General features: G+C 31.5%; 1 protein-coding gene across 1 annotated transcript in view; it reads right to left on the bottom strand.

Moving 5' to 3' along the window:
* Nucleotides 1-1,975: 1,975 nt before the first annotated feature.
* Nucleotides 1,976-21,057, bottom strand: part of LOC148272647 (aquaporin-4-like) — a 37,315-nt gene continuing 18,233 nt past the window's right edge. The window contains exons 2-3 of the mRNA XM_088239761.1: nt 16,282-16,410; nt 1,976-2,999 (exon numbers count right to left, since the gene is read on the bottom strand). Coding sequence (XP_088095887.1) covers nt 2,964-2,999; nt 16,282-16,410 — 165 coding nt within the window. The 3' untranslated portion in view covers nt 1,976-2,963. The remainder of the gene's footprint in view (nt 3,000-16,281; nt 16,411-21,057) is intronic.

The following is a 21,057-nucleotide window of genomic DNA, read 5'->3' as shown; positions in this document are numbered from 1 at the left end:
ACATACATACTTCCACTTTCCATTATGTTGTAGCCCAACTCAATACGGCTCTTGGAGTTTGGGATACGTTATTATAATTTTTTCGTAATATATATTATGTATTTGTATAAATTAATAAATAAATAATAAATGTCCAGAATTCTTTGGGATAGATCTTCCGGCTTTTCGTCGATCTCTTCGCCATTAACACAGTGTGGGACGAAGATGGCTAGGCATGGGTTAGCTCAAAGTCTTGTATGTTTATCGTGTTTTTAAATATATTGTATACTTCTCTTCAAAATCTTAATCAATTCTATCGACAGTCCATATCTCTTGGAGCGTATTTCTATCAATTGTCCCGTAAAGTCAACACGACAAGACCATTTTTTTTATAATTCATTGCCCAAAAAAAAATATGTTTAAAACTCGTTTATTTATCGTAGCTGCTCCAAATTTAATTTACTTTGTCCCCATTTAGATATTTTTAATACGAAATTTTGTGACTTTAAAAAAAAACTTTTTGAAACACTGTAAAATGAAACACTTGTCAGTGTGTAATAAGTTTATATTCCTTTAAATATGTTTATTTTATTATGATATCAAAATGTTGAATTGGTCAACTATATTATGGAAATCCCTCTCCTCCACTCCTCCACTCTATTTCCTCAACCCTTAACTTTCTTACGAGCTCTTTTTTTTCTCATGTCTTATATAATATATTATTTTTCTCTTTACTGTGTAACATGTTCTCTAATTATATCTGTGAAAAACTTTAACTGGATGTATGTACTATTTTTTTATATTTTGTATTCTTATATAACAACTGTTGTTTTTTCTTAATAAATAAAAATAAAATAAAATACTATTAATTTATTGCCCTTGTCTGCCTTTGCTACTTTGTCTAATGTTCTGTTTGATCAGTTTCTTGTACATATGTTTCTTCATATAATTGTTGTCATAGGCTTAAGCCGTATGTATGATAAGTAATAAATAAATATTAATCAAAAATCTCAAAAATGACGGTTGCTTAAGATATCCATTTTTATTTTTTAACGTCACATTTACTAGAGAATGTGCAAAAAATAAATAAATAATTTACTACATAAGCTGTTACAAAATTGTGTCCACCGTTTTGAATAACTCTTTTTTACTAACGTTAAACCTACGTAGGTACTTGAAATTAAAAACACTCATAAATCTTACAAAAATACACAAAATTTAATTAATTAAAAATATTACACGTAAATTATATTGAATATAAAACTATTATATTATCGTAATAACTATTGCTCAAACTATAAAACGACGCATTTTCGTAACATTATATTTAATTTGTACACGAATCAATATGTGACTTAATTTACGCATAATTAATTAAATTGCAATATTCTGGATTTGTGATAGCATATTTGTAAATATATATTAAAATAATATTGGCGTTCTATTAAAGTTGTGCATGTCATGCGTCATACACGGGAGACATCTATAATTCTCTTCTCAACTGTTCTGTGCTGTAATTACACGTTTTGTGTGTATATATAAATGAGTCATTGATTTTGAAAATAATCGTCGAGATAATCAGTTAATCAATATTTATATTTCGATGATCGGTTTTGAAATCATCGATATAACAATCGCACATTGAATCATTGACGTAAATTAGTAAAAAAATCGTTAAATACATGATAATATTTCCAACATCTTTTGCAAAGGTTGTCTGAGTCTTTTGTTTACTTTTGTCTGGTCGTTTATTGTATGATTTAATTCCCCGGTTTATTAGTTTCGACTGTCCTTGTCTCGTTTTACAATGTTTTATATGATATTGTTCTGATTTTCTTGTATTGTGTCCATGTTAACTACACTTTTTTTCAAGTTTTAGTTCTCTGTCTATAATTACATCAGTGGCAGTATAATTACAATTATCAATAAATTTGGTATAAATAAGGATTCTAGCTGAAAAGTTCAGTTACATTCATTTCTTTAGTTTGTTTGAAGATTTCTTTTGTTTGTTTAAAGAGTTCTTTAGTTGCTGTTAGATAAGGATGTCTTATTACTAGCTACTAACTACTAGCTACTAACTACTAACTTTAATATTTTATTTTGTTGCATTTGTAGTCTGTTTAGGTCATTTTAATTTCCTGTTTTCCATTGTAGTTGCATATAACATATTGTACTTCATAAATTAGATTTTTTCCGTTTTTGGAACAAAGTTTTTGATTTAAAAAATTATATAATAACGTCACTCTTCTAATTAAATTATTGATGTGAATTTATGCATGACTTTTTTACAATAAAAATAACGAGTGGGTGTCAATTGTTTGTCTATTGTCAGCGTTGAATATATAACATGTTAAATTCCAATTACTCGTTCATCATTTATGTAGGCATTTATTATTTATGTCATTTTTTTCTATATAAAAATGGATAATATTACATATTTTTTCATTAAGTGTAAGTAAGTTTATGTTTGTCTATTTTGTAATTTAGTTTTACTAAGACTATCTTAACCATATATTTGAATAAGAATATTTTTAATATTTCAATCAATTAATAATAATGTATTTCCCAGCATTGCAATTCAATTTCTGTACATCATTTTATAGTTTGAGTCTTTTTACAACGAATAAGCTATAATATAATTAATATAATTGTAGAAGGCGTTTTACATTGTTATGAAAACAACGCGGTACGAACAAAACATCAAATTATATAAAGCAAATAATGTTTAACGTTTGTTATTTTTAAAATATAGATAACATTAAAAATAAAATGAAAATTATTACATTTCAAGAGTTTGTAAATGTATAATTTCATGGCCAATTATTTATATATTAAATTAAGGCATTTCACAATACAACATTGATAAAATTTAATTACTGAAAATAGACCTCTTTTGAGTTGAGGCTTTTAATTCTAGGCGTTAAAATTATTAATGATTTGTAAAATAATGACTTTGGATAAAGCGGGTGTCCTCAGAGTGGAATCTAAGCCATGTCATCACGTTTGTCCAACCTTTTCATCTGAAAAATAAGAAGAAAAAGAGTTAGTGTAAGGGCACAAGTGAGTCTTTTACAAAATAATTAAGTAGGACCTATTATTTATTCATTAAAAGTTGATCTTTGACGATAACTTAGAGCTTAGAGTAACAATGTAACTTAGAGAAATAATATTAAAATTCCTAAATTCCATACAAGTCATGGTCAAAATAGCTTTGTCTTCAAAGGTGTAAAAAAAATATAATAATCTTCCCAATGAAAACTATTAAAAATAAATGCAAAGTTAATCTAAAGATTTTTTTTAAACGTATAAAAACAACATTGAATTTTAATTAGTATGAATGTATTATTGTTTTATGTTTTTTCTTTATATATTCTATGTTTTTATTTTTCTTTTTCATGTACTCGTATTTGAAATTATATAAATTCCTAAAAAAATAATATCAATAAATTAATTTAAAGTTAATCTAAATAATTTTTTTGAAGAAGGGTAAAAACTGCATTAAATTTTAATAAGTATGAATGTATTATTATTTTATGTTTATATTTATTTATCCAATGTTTTTTTTTCATGTACTCGTATACGCAAAATAATATAAACTCTAATAAATAAACAACTAAAACAGTGTAAGTCCCTCTCTAAGCACAACAGTTAGTCTCTTTTTTTGGAGAGTTACAGTGATAACATTTACTAGATGTGTAAAAGTAGATATGTTTAGAATTTTACAAAAACATGTTCTTTTTATGAAATTTATTAATAAAAAAAAATAACATGATTTCTTATCATTACATCATTTCTCTAAGGAACAAAAAGTGTTACATTTTTTTATTACAATAATATCAGAAAATAATAAAACTAGGACGGTTACTGAATTCATTAAATCAAAACGTCCTTTATCTCAATTGGTAGAGTTATAATAATATGTATGCATAATTATTATTGTAATAAATAAATAACTTGATCATATAAATAGAATTTGAGGAAGTTCAGTGTGTATTATTTTATTTTATCTGTTAATAGAATATTAAACCATGTAATGCATTACCAGCACTATGAATTTTTCAAATGTTGTGATTTTTTAAATTTCATTACATTGGCCACGCCAATAATACGCCATTCGGATATTTTTTTACCGTCATTTGGGACCGTTTAAATAGACGGTCGTATATTTCACGAATGTTGACGTCGCAACTGTCAAGGGCAATCTTGTCGCGTTTTTTTGGAGGCGTATTTTTGGACAATTTTATTTTTAAAATTATGAATGAAAACACTTTTCTACAATGTCAAGATTGATTTTGAAAATACAATTAGTTTTTCTAAATCCATGTCGCATATTTTTATCAGTACTCGTAATATGTGATATTTCCCTATATACATATATATGTGATTTTCCCTATTATACAACTTAGCGATGAAAAAGTCGTAGCGATAATAATACGATACATAAAAATACATTTTTTTTGCTTACTTTGATAGTAAGTATAGACTATTATACTTAATAGTAACAAATATATCGTGGGCATACAAGAGAAATTAACTAAGTGACAAAATCAATAATGTTCAGGGGAACCATTTGACTGTTTTTCTAGAGTTCAGTTGCTTCTCGAAGATCAGATTTTTCAAGTAGATGGTTGGTAATTTTACATTATATGTACGGTACTTTCAACTTTTATGTAAAGTATACACTTATTTAAAAAAACATTATTACTTTGATAAAAAAAAAATATTGATAAACTTAGTCAATTTTACCTGTAAAATTTGACATGAAATTTCGCAGATAATCATTTTTGTTTATCGCAGGAGGCTAAACTAGCAGTTCACAACGGAGTTCTAGTTCCAACTCTAATGTATGGGAGCGAAGTATGGAATTGGAAAAATAATGATGAAAGTAGGTTGAATGCTGTCGAAATGCGATCCCTCAGGCGAATGTGTGGTAAAACGATGTATGATAGGTGCACAAATGTCGAGATCCCTGAAGTGTGTAAGGCTGAGACATGCATTATTGACAGAATTAAGAAAGGGGTGCTGCGTTGGTTTGGACATGTAGAGCGAATGGACAGCGAAAGAACGGCTAAAAGGATCTACGATGCAAATGTCGATGGATGCAGAAAACGAGGAAGACCGAGAAAGACATGGCACGATCAAGTCCATCAAATACTTGAAGATGGACATGTCAAAAGTAGGAATAATCGGCGTGCGTGCATAAGAAGATGTATGAATGTAGAGGAAGCGAGGTCTGTATGCCAAGATAGAGTGTTATGGCGTTCTATCCTCTCTGCCTACCCCTACGGGGAAACGGCGTGATGGTTTGTTGTTGTTGTTGTTGTTGTCATTTTTGTTTCGTTCATTAATGGAGGTAGTATTTTATTTTATAACTATAAATTATGTTTTTGGAATATTTTATTTCAATAATCCATTTTTTTGTATTTATGAAGGTTAAATAAACACAGAAATATAGAATAAACGAAGAAGAACAAATAATTAGGAAGTTTTATGTAATAATTTAAAGAATAGGTTTAATTTATGAACTTTTTATAAAAAAAACCGTATCTGTCAAATACAAAACGTATACTAACTTATTAACAATATTTTGAGTTTGTCCAAATTTTTGTAGACAAGGACTGGATTCAACTCCCTGGGGAGCTGTTCATATTAACATATTACAATAGAGATGAAGAACATTTAAGAGAAGGTAATTTAGAAGTCTAGGCATCTACAGGGCTTATGACCTGTCAATGGCTGGTTTAAGTGGCCACTTTACACACTGTGTAACATTCACCATTCTGCCTATATTTGAACATCTATATTCCTCCAATTCTTTCATCTGTTGATGTTTGTGAAGTTAAAGAGCTGAAACCTTTATTTATGCGGGTGAGATTCATCTAATTGAATTATTTCACCTTCATACTAGGAAACGCCTGAAAATATTCACAAACATCAACAGATGAAAGAATTGAAGGAATATAGATGTTCAAATATAGGCAAAATGGTGAATGTTACACAGTGTGTAAAGTGGCCACTTAAACCAGCCATTGACAGGTCATAAGCCCTATAGATGCCTAGACTTCTAAATTACCTTCTCTTAAATGTTCTTCATCTCTGTTGTAATATGTTAATAACTTATTAACTCTAACTCTTTACTGGTGACATCGCCTACAAGTAAAATTGACTAACTGTTACTTGGGCAATTCTTTAGATCTTAAATTTACTAATAAAAGTGACTATTACCCGTATGCTGAGACAAACCATAAGGTGAGGAAAGAACATTCTATTGTCTTCATCTTCGGGTTATTCTCTGCATTTGAAATTAGAATGTACTTTCCTTACCTTAAGTTTTGTCTCTGCATACGGGTATATGTGTGTTGGTCAGTTTTACTTGTCAAAAATCTGTGAGCTTCTATAAAATGGTCACATATTTTACAAATGAAGTTTTTTTGGAGTGTCGGATCGACTTGGCATTTTTACCAGTCAAGCGTAATGCTAATACGATGTCAAAAAGTCAATAATCTCAATTTCGCCATTTTTGCAAATGTTCACTTTTACTAGTATAACCACGATATACATTTTTTTGAAACCACATTGAGTTATTTTTTCGTTTTTCGGCCAGTTTTTAAATGAAAATATTTTAATTAATCAATCAGAAAGCTTCAAGGTGATTGTGATAGAAATAAAAATCCCATTATTCGCTATCGCACACTTGATTAATTGGAAAGATTAGTTCTGTATCTTACGATTGAAATAAAAGATTTAAAATACTCAAGAACTCAAGAACGATAAATTCTGTGCGATTGCGAAATTCAACAATAGATGTCACCCGCGTTCGTTTTAATCTTGGTTCATAGCCAAAATTTTACTGCGTTATCAAGGATGTTTATTGAGGACGGTAATATTGTTTGAAAAATAAAATATGCATACCATTCGTTTTTCCAAACATGTTTAATTACGGGTTACCGACGAAGGTACTTTAAATTTTCATACAAATATACACATTTTCGTACGTAAATATCGATTTTACTTTATGCCGTCTCGATATGAATCGATGAAGATAGCGTTTGTTACGCGGTTTGGACGAGTGTTTTCGACTCGATGGCTGCTCTCAGATAGAAATCTTGAATAAGGAAATCGAGTGGAGATAAGTTCGCCTCGCTGTGTTGTATTACACAAATCACAACGTACGACACCGAAGCAATTATACGTAAAAACAATACTAGCTTACAGATTCAAAAACTATTCTTAGTCAAACGAAATACAATACACACAAATAATATAATCTCTAGATCCTCAACACAAAGCCAACCTAAACACATACACTAATACCACTTTCGGACAAAGGGATTTTGAGTATTATGCAATTAAAATCTATAACCCACTTCCGCTGTCCATTAAAACTATTAGTAACGAAAAAATGTTCAAAAAGGCTATAAAAAATGGATAGTGGAGCTGGGTAGAATTAAATGAATTGTCTCATTTGCCCAAACCAATATTGAATCAACTGCTTAGCAAAAAACATAGTTTTTGTTATGTTTTTGTTCGTTTTATAATACGAGTATAAATTATACAGGTATACATAAATTAAATATAAACATAAATATGTAGTGTTTAAAACTGTCTGAAAATTCTGTTATTATCTCTGTTTTTAAGGTCTTCTTTGTTTATGCTCACATGTAAAAACATTAAAAAAAGCGCATTGTTACATAAGTGTCCTCAGCACGGATAACCCCAGTGAGGTCACATTATTTTTATTATTAGTCATTGTTTATAATGGAAAAAAAATATTAAATAAAAATGAATTCTCGTATTTTTATTATGAAAAAAAAATAATAAAAATAATAAAATAATACTTTTTCAGCTAATTTAAAACCAGTGAGAGGGGAAACAGAGCGTTATTCATTTTATCATTTGCTCTGGACTGGTATGGCGGACTGATTTCAAAGTATATTTTTACGAGGATTGATTTGTATTTTGAAAGGCGTACAGAATTCCTTCCTCTGCGTTATAAAACATATTATGTTTTAGCGCCCGCTGGGTTAATTAGTTGTAAATGTAAACGGTCCATTAATATTATGAAAATATTCCAAGCCTATCAAAACATTCACAAAATGGATCCGAATCTATTTCGTATTCTTAACCGACCATGAAACCTTTGAGACGTAGTGACGTGCTTGGATGAAATAATCGAATCATTCGTAACTGGTACATAACCAGAATAACCGTTTTGTCGGCCGATATGTAATAATAGCTGTAGTAATAGGTTTCTTAGAAGAGTCGAAGAAGGAAAATACCCGCGAGTTAAGGCGTATTGTCGTACAAGCAGTCGACGCCGACGCCGAAAATTTGTAATTCTTCACATCAAATACGTGCGTCAGTGGTCCCCTAAGGATGAGACTCCGTTTATGACGTAAAACATCACATTCACATCTTATGCGTATAGGTGTTTTCTCATCTGCACTGCAGAACCTACATCTAGAAGTTTCGGAAAGGTTCATTCTAGCAAGGGGTTTGTTTAATCTGCAGTGCCTTGGGCGGGCTCTAGTGATAACCCTCATTTGATGTGGCTGAGCTTTATTTGGTCGAAGGCAAACCTTTGCGAGGACCCTTTTATCGATTATTTCGCACGGCGCTGACCAGGTACTTTTTGCCAGAGCATAACGCTGTTCTTCCTGGCCCATGACCTAAGCTCGTTGCGAGGAGCACATTTGGGCAACCCACAGTAGGACTCAGGGCCTATTGAAGCTGTCTCAGCTCCCAGCTTTACCAATTCATCAGCTGCCTCGTTACCGTCGATGTTTGAGTGTCCAGGTACCCAAATTAATGTCACACCGTTACACTCGCCGACACAATTAAGCGCCCGTAGGCATTCCAATGTTAATTTGGAATTGATCTCGACATGGTTCAGAGCTTTTAGAATAGCCTGACTGTCTGAGAGAATACATTTTTTTGTTTTTGTATTGTCTGCGCAGGTTTTTAAGTGCGCAGGCATTCAATTCAATTCAGTTCAATTCATTTATTTTAAATACAACATATACGTTACAAACATATATTCAATACGTACATATTATAAAAAAAATACACGAAAGAGACTCATGTCAAAGTAGAAGGAGAATCCTGCTCCTGAAAACCCCTTCGGATACATGGAACAGATCAATATCCAGAGCGATGTTGGTCAGCACAGCGGTAGCCCTTCCAACAAGCATAACCATAGGCAGGTTGGTCCTGAATATCGAAATATGAAACAATCTATGCTGACGCTGTCTTAGGTAATTATCAGGAACATACACACCAATGCTCATCATAATCCCAGAATTATCGATCATACCGCGCAACAATCGATAAAATATGTAGTCAAATACACATTCCTTCTAGTTTTTAAACTGTTGTAGCCAAGCATACCCTGGAGAAACTCGGTCGGGTAGATCCAAGGATAATACCCGCACTCTCTCATGTAGAGATATCTCACAAACTTATTTTGGATTTTCTCTATAGTAAAAGAGTACTTCAGTTCATGTGGCTCCCAAATCATCGAGCCACTTTCGAGTCTACTTCGCACCAAGGAGTTGTAAAGAGTTCTCAGCACGCGGATATTTTCAAAAACCCTGGCAGTACGCAGAACAAATCCTAACATCTTTAATGCATTACCACTGATTGTCTCTATGTGTTCATGAATGTCAGAGTGCTCACAAATCTAACGCCCAGATCCTTAACATTCGATGTTCGTATCAGATTCTGGTCACTCATTTTGTAGCGAAAAAATGAGTTTTTTGGGCCCTAGTGAAGGACGTAACCGAACACTTGGAAACATTAAACCTGAAAATTGAGAACAATAATGGACCCAGGTTAGAGCCTTGCGGAACACCCGAGAAAGTATTGAAACATAGATAGCATAGAGTTCCGTTTGGAAGGCAGTGGGTAACTGGGTTATTAAATGAATAATTTGTAAAACAAAAAAATTTCTCCAATTTGATCGTAAATAAAACCATTACTCAATCCAACAGATTGTTTTAAATACCTATTTCATATAATAAAACTATACCTTGTAATCACATTGTCACTAATTTTAATAAGAATGCATCATAATCCACAGTTGCATCATCTACGTTCATGTTTTATGCAATTGCATCATCTACGTTCACATTAATATTGTCTCATATTTGTTTTTTTTTTTAAATAAAAATTTCAATGATCTCATATCATTTTCTATATTTAAAATATACTCACTCCGCCTTCCTGCACCGTCCACACTTTGACGTCAGTTTGTTGCTTGTAAAATAAAATTTTATTTACTTATTATACAAATAAATAAATACTACGTAACTGCGCAATCATGAAACTGTGCCCAGTGACCTACGCATGAGGGCTGATTGATATGCTCCGCGCCCAACCTGTTTCGAGTTGACCAGTCGAGCTGACGTGTACTAAGGCTTCCAGTCTCGACACAAATTCGACTCTCGAGATTAGGACGAGATTCTCAAAATAAAAATCCCCCAATTTTTTCTCTACCGCGAGAAAATTCGTAATTGCACCCCCGTGGTATTCTGAATTTTCTCTACCCTCTAGAGAGCGGTTACTTTAAGGATATTATTTTTTTGGAATGCGTTTACATTACAATGCATATTTATTTAATTTATAAGTTATTTAATACATATTTCTTAACCTCCTGTTTGAATTTATTTTTTTTTGTTCTTCATTAATATTTTTTCCCATTTCATATTAAATTTGTTTACAGTCTTATATAAAAAAGAATTTTGCAATTTCGCCTTTCTTCTAAATAGGATTCTGATTTTTACCTTTTCTTTGGTATTGTAATCATGTTCATGCTGGTTTTGATAATGAAAAAATCCAAAATTCTATGTTTAAAAAAAAATTATTCAAAAACGCCATCGTATTGAAAAGTATTTGCTTATATGCCAGTACATTTAATTCTTTTAACATCAAATTTACTCTTGTGGGTCGGTTTTTTTTCAAAATGATTCTTAAAGATTTGTTTTGTAATATTGTCAGCATGGGAAGTGTCAAAAATCATGCATTTTTTATCTCTTCATCATCATTCCTTTTCTGCACCGAATGGTACATAGAACACTGCATTGGTACACCGATCGCAGCGTATCTTGATCATTTTTGTTTCATGAAGGTGAGATGATCAGTCTTACGACGCTTCAGGTACCAGTCCAGGGACTATTAAATGAACGTAGTTATGCAGAAAGCGGCTAGTCCACAATTTTGAAAAAATGAGATATTGATGTTATCGGGTGCAGTAAGGTCGATTCTATGTTCTGCTAAAAACAGCCGGACCGGTTTCATACAAAAAATTGTTTTAATCACCTTCTGAAAATGGTGTCCATCACAAAAATTGTATTTCTCAATTTGCAGAAAACACCCACAGCACTAGAAAATCTTAACGAATTTAAAAATCATCAAAACTGGTCTAATACATAATTAAATTCTTGTTTATAATCTAAAAAAAAAAAACCGAATATTTTCCTTGTTTATCAAAAACATTCCAACTGTTGTTGAGATTTGTTTATTCACTCTTTTCACAAAGGTACTATTATCTCAGTTTTACTTTTCTATGGCTGGCTGCTTTCTGTATAACTACGTTCAAATATTCTAGTGTGAAAACAACCCTTTAATTAAATATGGTAGTATTTAAATGATCGAATATGAATTTAAATTAAGGGTGTTAAAAATACTGATTATGGCGTTCTGAAATACCATGTGGGCGAAAGACTGAGGGCGAAAACAAATATTAAAAAAACCTAACCTAACCTAACCTTTATTATTTTCGCCTACTCAGTATTTTTTTCGCCCAATTTATTATTTAATTTCAGACACTTACAATTTATTCGCCCGGTGAATAATTCCCCATAAAATATTTCTTATCGACCGCGTCGGGAATCGAACCCGAGATCTCTTGCATGGTAGGCAGACACGCTGCCTTATTTTTTTATTTAATTGCTAATTATTTTTACTGTAAATCGTTTTGAGGTGGCTACTTTTTATCAAATAGAAACTATTTTAATTACACTCGGAACGCGGAGTAATGATTGACAGTTAGTAGTGAAGACAGCAGTGATAACACCATCTAGCGGTCAAGTTTGAATTATTTGAGGTAGTTACAAATTTAAAAAGAAATAGAAATAGGATAAGACTACCACTTAAGAAAAAAACAAAATCACAAAATAGCTTAATGTATAAAGGGTTAAAACTGTATGATGAGATGCCTGAAAGTATGAAGAATGAAAGAAAACTTACGGATTTAAAAAAAATATGTTATGTTTATTGTAATAATGTAGTTATGTAAGAAATATTTAATAAGTATTTGTTATAATTGTAAATATATTAGTTAATATACAATGTAATATTAACTAACTTAAGTTAATAAATAAAATAAAATAAAATATAAAAAAAACATATTGCAATATTTTGAGTTTGTCCAACTATACTCCTTGGGGACTCTTCTCTTAAATGTTCTTCATATCTGTTATAATATGTTAATATAAACAGCTCCCCAGGAGTTGAATCCAGTCCTTGTCTACAGAAGTTTGGACAAACTCAAAATATTGTTGATAAATCCACCTGGTCCATGAAGAAGTATAGAAATTGAAAAAATAACATTTTCAGGCGTTGCCTAGTATGTAGGTGAAATAATTCAATAAGATGAATCTCACCCGAATAAATAAAGGTTTCAGCTCTTTAACTTCACAAACATCAACAGATAAAAGAATTTAAGGAATATAGATGTTCAAATATGGGCAGAATGGTGAATGTTACACTGTGTGTAAAGTGGTTACTAAAACCAGCCTTTGACAGGTCATAAGACCTGTAGATGCCTAGACTTAAATATTACTTTCTCTTAAATGTTCTTCATCTCTGTTGTTATATGTTAAAACCATAGAGATACACAAAAATGAAATATTCCATTTTTGGATTAGTTTGATAGTCTATTAACAAATGTTAGTAAATATTTTTTTTTTTAAACACAACTTTCTATTTTAATTACGAGTTTAAGGCGTTCTATTATTGATTTGAGAATTGTTATAAAGCATAATATGTAATAAAAAAGTGTCATCAAACTAATGAGTTTACAAAAGTATTACTATTTAAAAGTTCTATCACGCCAAAAAAAACACCCATAAACAAACACAAAGATAGCAAACTCCGGTTTGGTGTTTTTTAGAAAAATAACAAAAACTACTGCCAAAGAGTCTTTATGTTAGAAATGTTATTTACTCTGAACTTAAAATTTAAGATTTTATTTAAATAAGCTTTAAAAGAAACACGAATTCGAAAAATATTCTTAATATTTGTAGGGCACAGCCATTTTGAATATTTAAATCTCTAGGCCGGTGGCAAATAGTCTCTAGAATGTATGATGTATGCCTGGAGAGCGAATTGGCGATGAACGAAAGTAAGTCAAAAGTGATGGTATTTGAAAGGGATAGTGAGGTTACTGACTGCATAATAAATGTAATCAACGAATGTCTCGAGCAAATAGAAGAATTTGTGTATCTGGGAAGCATGTTTTCAAGAGATGGAAGAGTAGAAAAAGATGTTGAAAGAAGAGTGAATGCGGGCAACAAAATGAACGGAGCACTAAGTACAGTAATTTCACGGAGTGCACAACGGAGTTTTAGTCCCAACACTTATGTATGGAAGTGAAACATGGAACTGGCAGAGGAAGGATGAAAGCCGAGTGAACGCGGTTGAAATGCGATCTCTTAGACGAATGTGTGGGAAATCAATGTATGACAGGGTTACGAATGATGAAATCAGGCGAGAGTGTAAATCTGAGACAAGTATAATTGATAAGATTAAGAAAGGGTCTCTGAGATGGTTTGGTCACGTAGAACGAATGGACGACGAGAGAATGGTAAAACAACTGTATATGGCAAAAATGAACGGCAACGTTAGACGAGGACGACCAAGGAAGACGTGGCATGATCAGATAAACCAAAATCTTAAGTCTGGTCATGTCAAAAGCAGACAGAACCGAAGGGCATGTATGACCAGATGTATGAATGTGGAAGAGGCTAGGATTGTATGCCAGGATAGACGTGTGTGGCGGTCCATTCTCTCTGCCTACCCCTACGGGGAAATGGCGTGATATTAGTAGTAGTAGTAGTAGTAGGCCAGTGGTGGCCAAACCGTGGCGCATGCGCCAAACGTGGCGCATTGAACGATCCCAGGTGGCGCATTGCTTTTTTGTGGCCATTATTTTAAAATAGGCGCCATGACGTAAATTAATTAATTGAATTTCGCGATTGAGGTATTCATTTTCCTCTCATAAGCGAAGCAGTTCCTATTCCTATCTTTATTTTACAACCGCGGTAAAAAAAGTTTGAGTTGTATGGCGCATCCGACAAAAGTTGGCCTAAAGAGCCAACCTGGCATATAGCTAGCTAGGTAAAATTAATATTATAAAAGAGTATAATAAAATAAATCCTTTTTATTATTAGACTTAAGTTCTAAGTCAAGATTATTTAATCAAGTTAGTAGATCTTTTTGTTGGATCAAAAGAATTATAGAGGATAACATTAAAATATTTACTACAGATTTTTTTTTTTTTTCCCCCTGAGCCTTTTTATAATGCACGTGAGATTAAAACGCAATTAACTACTAAACCACCACTTTATATAAAACTTTTGATAAAAAAAAACTGCTTTACATCTATGCTTAGTGATACTTTGAGGCTAAATATTCAAACTTAAATTTAATCTCAGAGAATTGACTTAGAACTTTGGTATAGTAATAAAAAATGTTTATAATGTTGAGTTCTATTTTAATAATTCGTTTATATTTGTTGGCCGGCAAGAAAAAAATCTAGCCCAATCTGGGTCCATCTCCTTTTATGCTATGTCAATAGCATAAAAGGATAATTACTCTTTCAAAGCTTTAAAAAAAATTAAAATAAAAGAAAATTGTGAGAGAAATAATGCATTGAAAGAATTAAAAAGCTTTAATGTGATTATCTCGGAACTTATTTTAATGACTTAACGCATTCTGTCAGTAAAGCCTCGATATTTAACAAGAGCAAGGAATACTATTGCTGTCAACAATATTTTGAGTTTGTACAAACTTCTGTAGACAAGGACTGGATTCAACTCCCTGGGGAGCTGTTTATATTAACATATGACAACAGAGATAAAAAACATTTTACAGAAGGTAATATAGAAGTCTAGGCATCTACGGGGCTTATGACCTGCCATTGGCTAGTTTAGGAGGCCACATTACACACTGTGTAACATTCACCATTCTGCCCATATTTGAACATCCATATTACTTCAATTGTTCATCTGCTTATGTTTGTGAAGTTAAAGAGCTGAAACCTTTATTTATGCGGGTGAGGTTCATCTAATTGAGTTGCCTAGGATGTAGATGAAATAATTCAATAAGATGAATCTCACCCGCATAAATAAAGGTTTCAGCTCTTTAACTTCACAAACATTAACAGATGAAAGGAAAATGGCAAAGTCACAAAATTCAATTTTATTTAAAGAAATTAAAAAGTATTACGAAATGGAAAAAAATATTTATGAAGAAAAAAACATATCAAAATTTAAAATAATGGTCAAGACATATGTGATAAACAATTTATAAATTAAATATATTTGCAATGTTATTATTAGATATGTATGATATGTGTGCACTACTTTAAGATTTAAATAAATAAATAAATAAAGAACTGAAGAAATATGGATGTTCAAATTTGGGTTGAATGGTGAATGTTACACAGTGTGTAAATTGGCCACTTAAACTAGCCAATGACAGGTCATAAGCCCTAGATGCCTAGACTTCTAAATTACCTTCTCTAAAATGTTCTTCATCTCTTTTGTAATATGTTAATATTGTTGTCGATATTCCTGCCTTTAATACAACATTCGGTCAAAGCTGCAGGGATTATTTTTCTAACAAATTTTTGCTTAGTTACAATGCTTCTTTACAAAATTAATTATTCTTTTTCGAATCCCACTCTACCCCAACTTGATTCCATTTTCTAATAGTGAGTTATTTACAACTCGTTGAGAATGGCCCTCAAAATTAAATATTTGTGTAAATCATAAGAACGCAAATATTTCTTTTTTTTAAAAAAAAAAAAAAAAAAGCTAACAGATATAAAAAAATCCAAATATCGCTGAAGCAAATTAGCACAGAAGAAATGAAAAAATATTTGAATGACATGTGAAATACGTAAAATTAAATTTGGAACAAATGTTTCTGACTGGTAAATACCAGTCCTCCTTATAACAGGTTTCTATTTTGAATTAATTTTGTATTTAAAAAAAATCATATAATATATGAAAAAATTACCTCTTTCTCATCAAGCATGACGGTAGAGTATTTTTGGTGGGTGGATACCGGGGGCTCGGGGGCGGCGAAGGCTTGTGTGTAAATTAGGGCTGCGGCGATACCTCCCAGGATAGGTCCAACCCAATATACCTGCAAACATAATTATAATGGACTCAGTATTGATGTAGTCATTTTTAACTGCACGTTGCAGTTATACAGATAATTTCTTCACGAGGTCGATTATTTGGGATTTTTAAAATATTTTTTTTAATAAATTGAAAACATACTATACATAATTTTATATAATATTCCCAAGGAGTTTTAAAAAAAAAACTCATTTAGGGACATGCAGATTACAAATTTATTTAAAGACGTTTTTACATTTTAACCTATAACATTATTTACAAAAGCAGAATAAAAAGTATGATACACTACAAACTAAAAGGGTATGAAAAATATTTAAAAATAACAAATAAACATAATACTAGGTTTGGAAATAAATTCAAAATGATGTATACAATACAATCTGGGAAAGAAAAATTAAAAAAAAATTAAAAGTTTAAAAATTACATGTTTGTATATATACAAACTGAACTAGTACCAGAGTGCAAATGTTAAAAATTACAAGAATAAAAAAGTTTTTTTTTTAATCAACAAAATATGTGCTATACAGGTTAAATACATATAAAAAACGTATTAAAATTACTATATAGACAGTTGCTGAATGTGCATCTTGAATGGATTATGCTATATGTGCCGCATTGTTATTATTGGAGCACATAAGGGAATTTGCTTATGTGTGCCCTACTTCAAAGTTTAAAGTTACTGTAATATTAGTATCATTTAGCCTCTTTGAAAATAAACAGAAACAATTAATACTAAACTAGGTACTACCAGAATACACACTACATAAACACCACATCTTATACACATCACTTCATACACCTCACTCCACGCACTACATTTCATACTCACAACAATAAAAACACAATCGCTAGTAAATTCACACAAAGCACAAATTTTTCTTACATCTTGTTGTACTGTTAGATAGTTGTTTCATATATTGTGTTGTGTACGTAATTGGTGCTGTGTTAGGTTTATTTTTTGTTCGTAATATTGTCTAGATTTATATTAACATAGCACTGTGTGCACAACATTAAATTTAAACAAATAAACAAAATTAATGTATATGTTTGTGTATGTTTTATATGTGCGTTCATGTGTGTGTGCGTGGATGGCTCGGAGTGTGCATTCGGTATTTTTATTTATTACCTCCGTGGAAAACGCAAATGTTAACAATTATTCTTTTCTCACTTGAAATTCTTATTTATTTATTTTTTGTCACATTTAATGTTTATATCTTTTGCATAATTTATGAAAACTTAATTGGTCTTTTTATGCTGAAAAATTGTTGTTTTCTGAATAAAATAAAATAAAAATAAATAAATAAAACATGGAATATTTGTATTGTTTGAATGAGGAAGTTGTGTTTAAAAAAAATTACATATATTTGTTGATAGACTATCAAACTCGGCCAAAAATGGCCTGAATTTCTGAAATAAATCGACGTGACGTCAGAGGTTCTCTTCCGCTTATTCTCGATCAGTTTTGCCTATTGGTCCATTGAGAGCAAGCAAACCGAAAATCTTGCGTAACTTTATTATCATTGGTTGATTCATATAAACCAGTGACGTCGTTCAAAGCAGTACGTTTTAATTAAAATATTTTATTATTTTATTCGTATTTATTTAGAAAACTTTGCCCTAATGCTCCAATTTTTACCGCGCGCAAAAAAAAAACATTTTTGTATCCAATTTTTCGTAGGGCTGAAGTTCCTCACACACCTGTGATTACTAGAAAAACTGTTTTCTCGTGCCACGATAGTGGTTCCGAATAGCACCCCAGGGGCTCAATTATGATGTGAAGATAAAGACGTCATACCTTCACCTTGACGGTATAGTTGAAGATAAATTCCCTCTAGCGATTATAAAGATATACTACCGACCCCCCACCTTCAAGTTTTAAGTAGGTACATCGATATGAATCAAGGGGAAGCGTACGTCACGGTACACATATTATCAACGCTCTAAAATGACATAGCTTCAGTATGACGTCATAGTTGAAGATAAAAGTCTCCCGACCGACTACAAAGGTATAGTATCGATACCCCCATCAAGTTTTGATGTAAGTACATCATTTTATACCGACGAGTCTAGAACCCCTCGATATGTTTATCTACGCATTAAAAGTCTCAAAAAAAATATTCCACCCAGCAATTTTTCCTTTAATTATGATTTATTAAAAATTTTAATCGTTTTGAGGTTGGCACTTTTTTTCTAAAAAACATTTTTCTAAATATGAGAGAGAAATAAGTGAGTTTTGAAGTCGAATTAAATTCCGAAATAACTGTCACTTTAATATAACGAACGCCTAGATGTGGAAATAATGTCACTAGGTTCTCTCCTATTCACAAATAAGAGTATCTAGGCGTCAGACACAGATTATATGCGTCAGAAAGTTACCACTCTAAAAAAATATTTAGGTATTATATTTTTTCCATCTGCTTAACTTTCTTTCCGAGTGTATGTATCGAGACGTTATAGGAGCCGGCTTTGTAGTCGATCGGTACAGATCGGTAGATACATACAGACGATCGTTAAGGCTGTAGTCGGGTAAAACGTACTGTCTAGGTGATTTCCTAAAGTCATACAAAATTTATGTTCAAGCGAGCATTTTTTGCTTGAATCGGGATTTATTGGAATTTATAATCGCTTTGAAGTGAGCACTTTTTATTACAGAAGCCTATTTAAAAAAAAAAGAGAACTATTTTAAATGTTAATGATGTAAGGACCGCGGACTGATTGTTTGCGGTCATTCCATTGGCTTGTTCCGATCATATGATGTGGATATGACAAGTAGGTAGAACATACCGAGGTAAGATACAGATAGTACAGAAGTTAAATATACCGTCTCGATATATACAGATGAAGATAGCGTTCATAATCGAGGCACAGGGGTCATGTTTGTACCAAATTTGTATCCTATGCATGTATTCTGAAGTGGTCCGAATTATTGTGTGATTGTTAGTATAAATTAATAAAAAAATCGAAGATGGGTTATAGCTTCTGTTAAAGTCTTAACAGATTACATTATCTTTCTAAATGCATTATAAATCGTTCTGTTAGTAATAATTTTATCAATGTATTTAATCACTGAGACGATAAAGATATGTTTTCTTTCAATTTTATTACGAACTCGAATAGTTTTTAATCAAATCAGTCATATTTACATTTTACAAAAGAGATGAATAGCATTTTAAAGGAGGGGATATAGAAGTCTAGGCAGGCACTAGGAGTCAAGTCTAGGCACAAGGAAAAAGACAATAGATCCTGTTTACTGCATACGAAAATAAAATAGGGACGAGTTTGAGTTTGGGTATCGTCTATTGTCTTGTTAACCTTAATAATAAAGGAATACTATCTTTGTTTACTTTTTTATATTTTACTTTTTGTGCTGTTACATGTTCACTTAATTACCATACTTACTAGTTCTTTGCTCAATGTATTATTATTGCGTTTCTTAAAATTATTTTTTATTATTAACTTTTTAAAATCATTCTTATGTTGTTGAAATTCCATTTGCCGATGCGTTTTGAAGCTGCAAGACTTTTTGTGATGTTAGCTATCATATTATGTAAATGTTTTCAACTATCAAATATCTAAATTTAGTAAATGGGGTCTAGAATTTCAACCGTCCATGCGCTCAGTAGCTGCAAGACTTGTTGTTATCTAATTTCTAATTTTTTAAATTTGCTTTTTATTTCGTTTTTAAAATATCACTTAAACTCTAAACTTCATTGTAAAATAAAAATAAAAAAATTAAAATGTAAATAGGGGCTAGATTTCTTATTGTCCATGCGCTCTGTAGCTGCAAGACGTTCTGTTATCTAGCTCATATTTATCATAATTGTAATATATCATAATTGGAGACGAGGAACTAGAATCCCAACCGTCCATGCGCTCTGTAGCTGCAAGACGTGTTGGGATATTTATTTATTGTACAGCGCCCTTGAGGTGATTTTCACAAAAATGGCGCTATATAAATTATCCAAACATTATTATTATTATGACCTGTCATCGGATGGTTTAAGCGGCCACTTTACACACTGTGTAACATTCACCATTCTGCCCATATTTGAACATCTATATTCCTTCAATTCTTTCATCTGTTAATGTTTGTGAAGTTAAAGAGCTGAAACCTTTATTTCTGCTGGTGAGATTGGTCTAATAAATTAAACTAAAATTTGAGGCACGCTCGCTGTGCCAATTTTTTATTCATTGTAAAAATCGTCGCACAGCAATTTTTCGACTCACTCAAACAGACCCTGACAGAATACTAAGCATCCGATCGCCGTCAAAATTTGACAGACTATCAAAAACAGTGCTGTCAATGTGTATTTTTAAGAATTATTAACTAGAAATTCCCGTTTTTTTTTATCATATGGTATGCATGTGTGTGAATATGCAAGAAATAAATAAGAAGTAATTATGATTACCGTCAGATTTAGACTTGATTAAACAGTTATCCGGTCGTAAAGTTTCTTTATAGGTATTCTACAGCAACCGTAAAATTGTATTCAAGGCTTTATCTTGCAAACATCGTTTGAAATATATATTTACTTTCATGATCATACGCCAAACAATGACGTAAACAAATAAGACACGTTATAACCGAAGAAAATGGCATTTCAATTCTTGGGTAATTGCTTTTATTCCATTCATTCTCCACCGGACCTTT

This window comes from Micrasema longulum, unplaced genomic scaffold, assembly GCF_059751315.1.
Source record: "Micrasema longulum isolate JH-2025_06_02 unplaced genomic scaffold, ASM5975131v1 h1tg002260l, whole genome shotgun sequence".
Lineage (NCBI taxonomy): Eukaryota > Metazoa > Arthropoda > Insecta > Trichoptera > Brachycentridae > Micrasema > Micrasema longulum.
Note: the sequence above shows the minus strand (reverse complement) of the source record. Positions and strands in the feature narration are given on the sequence as shown.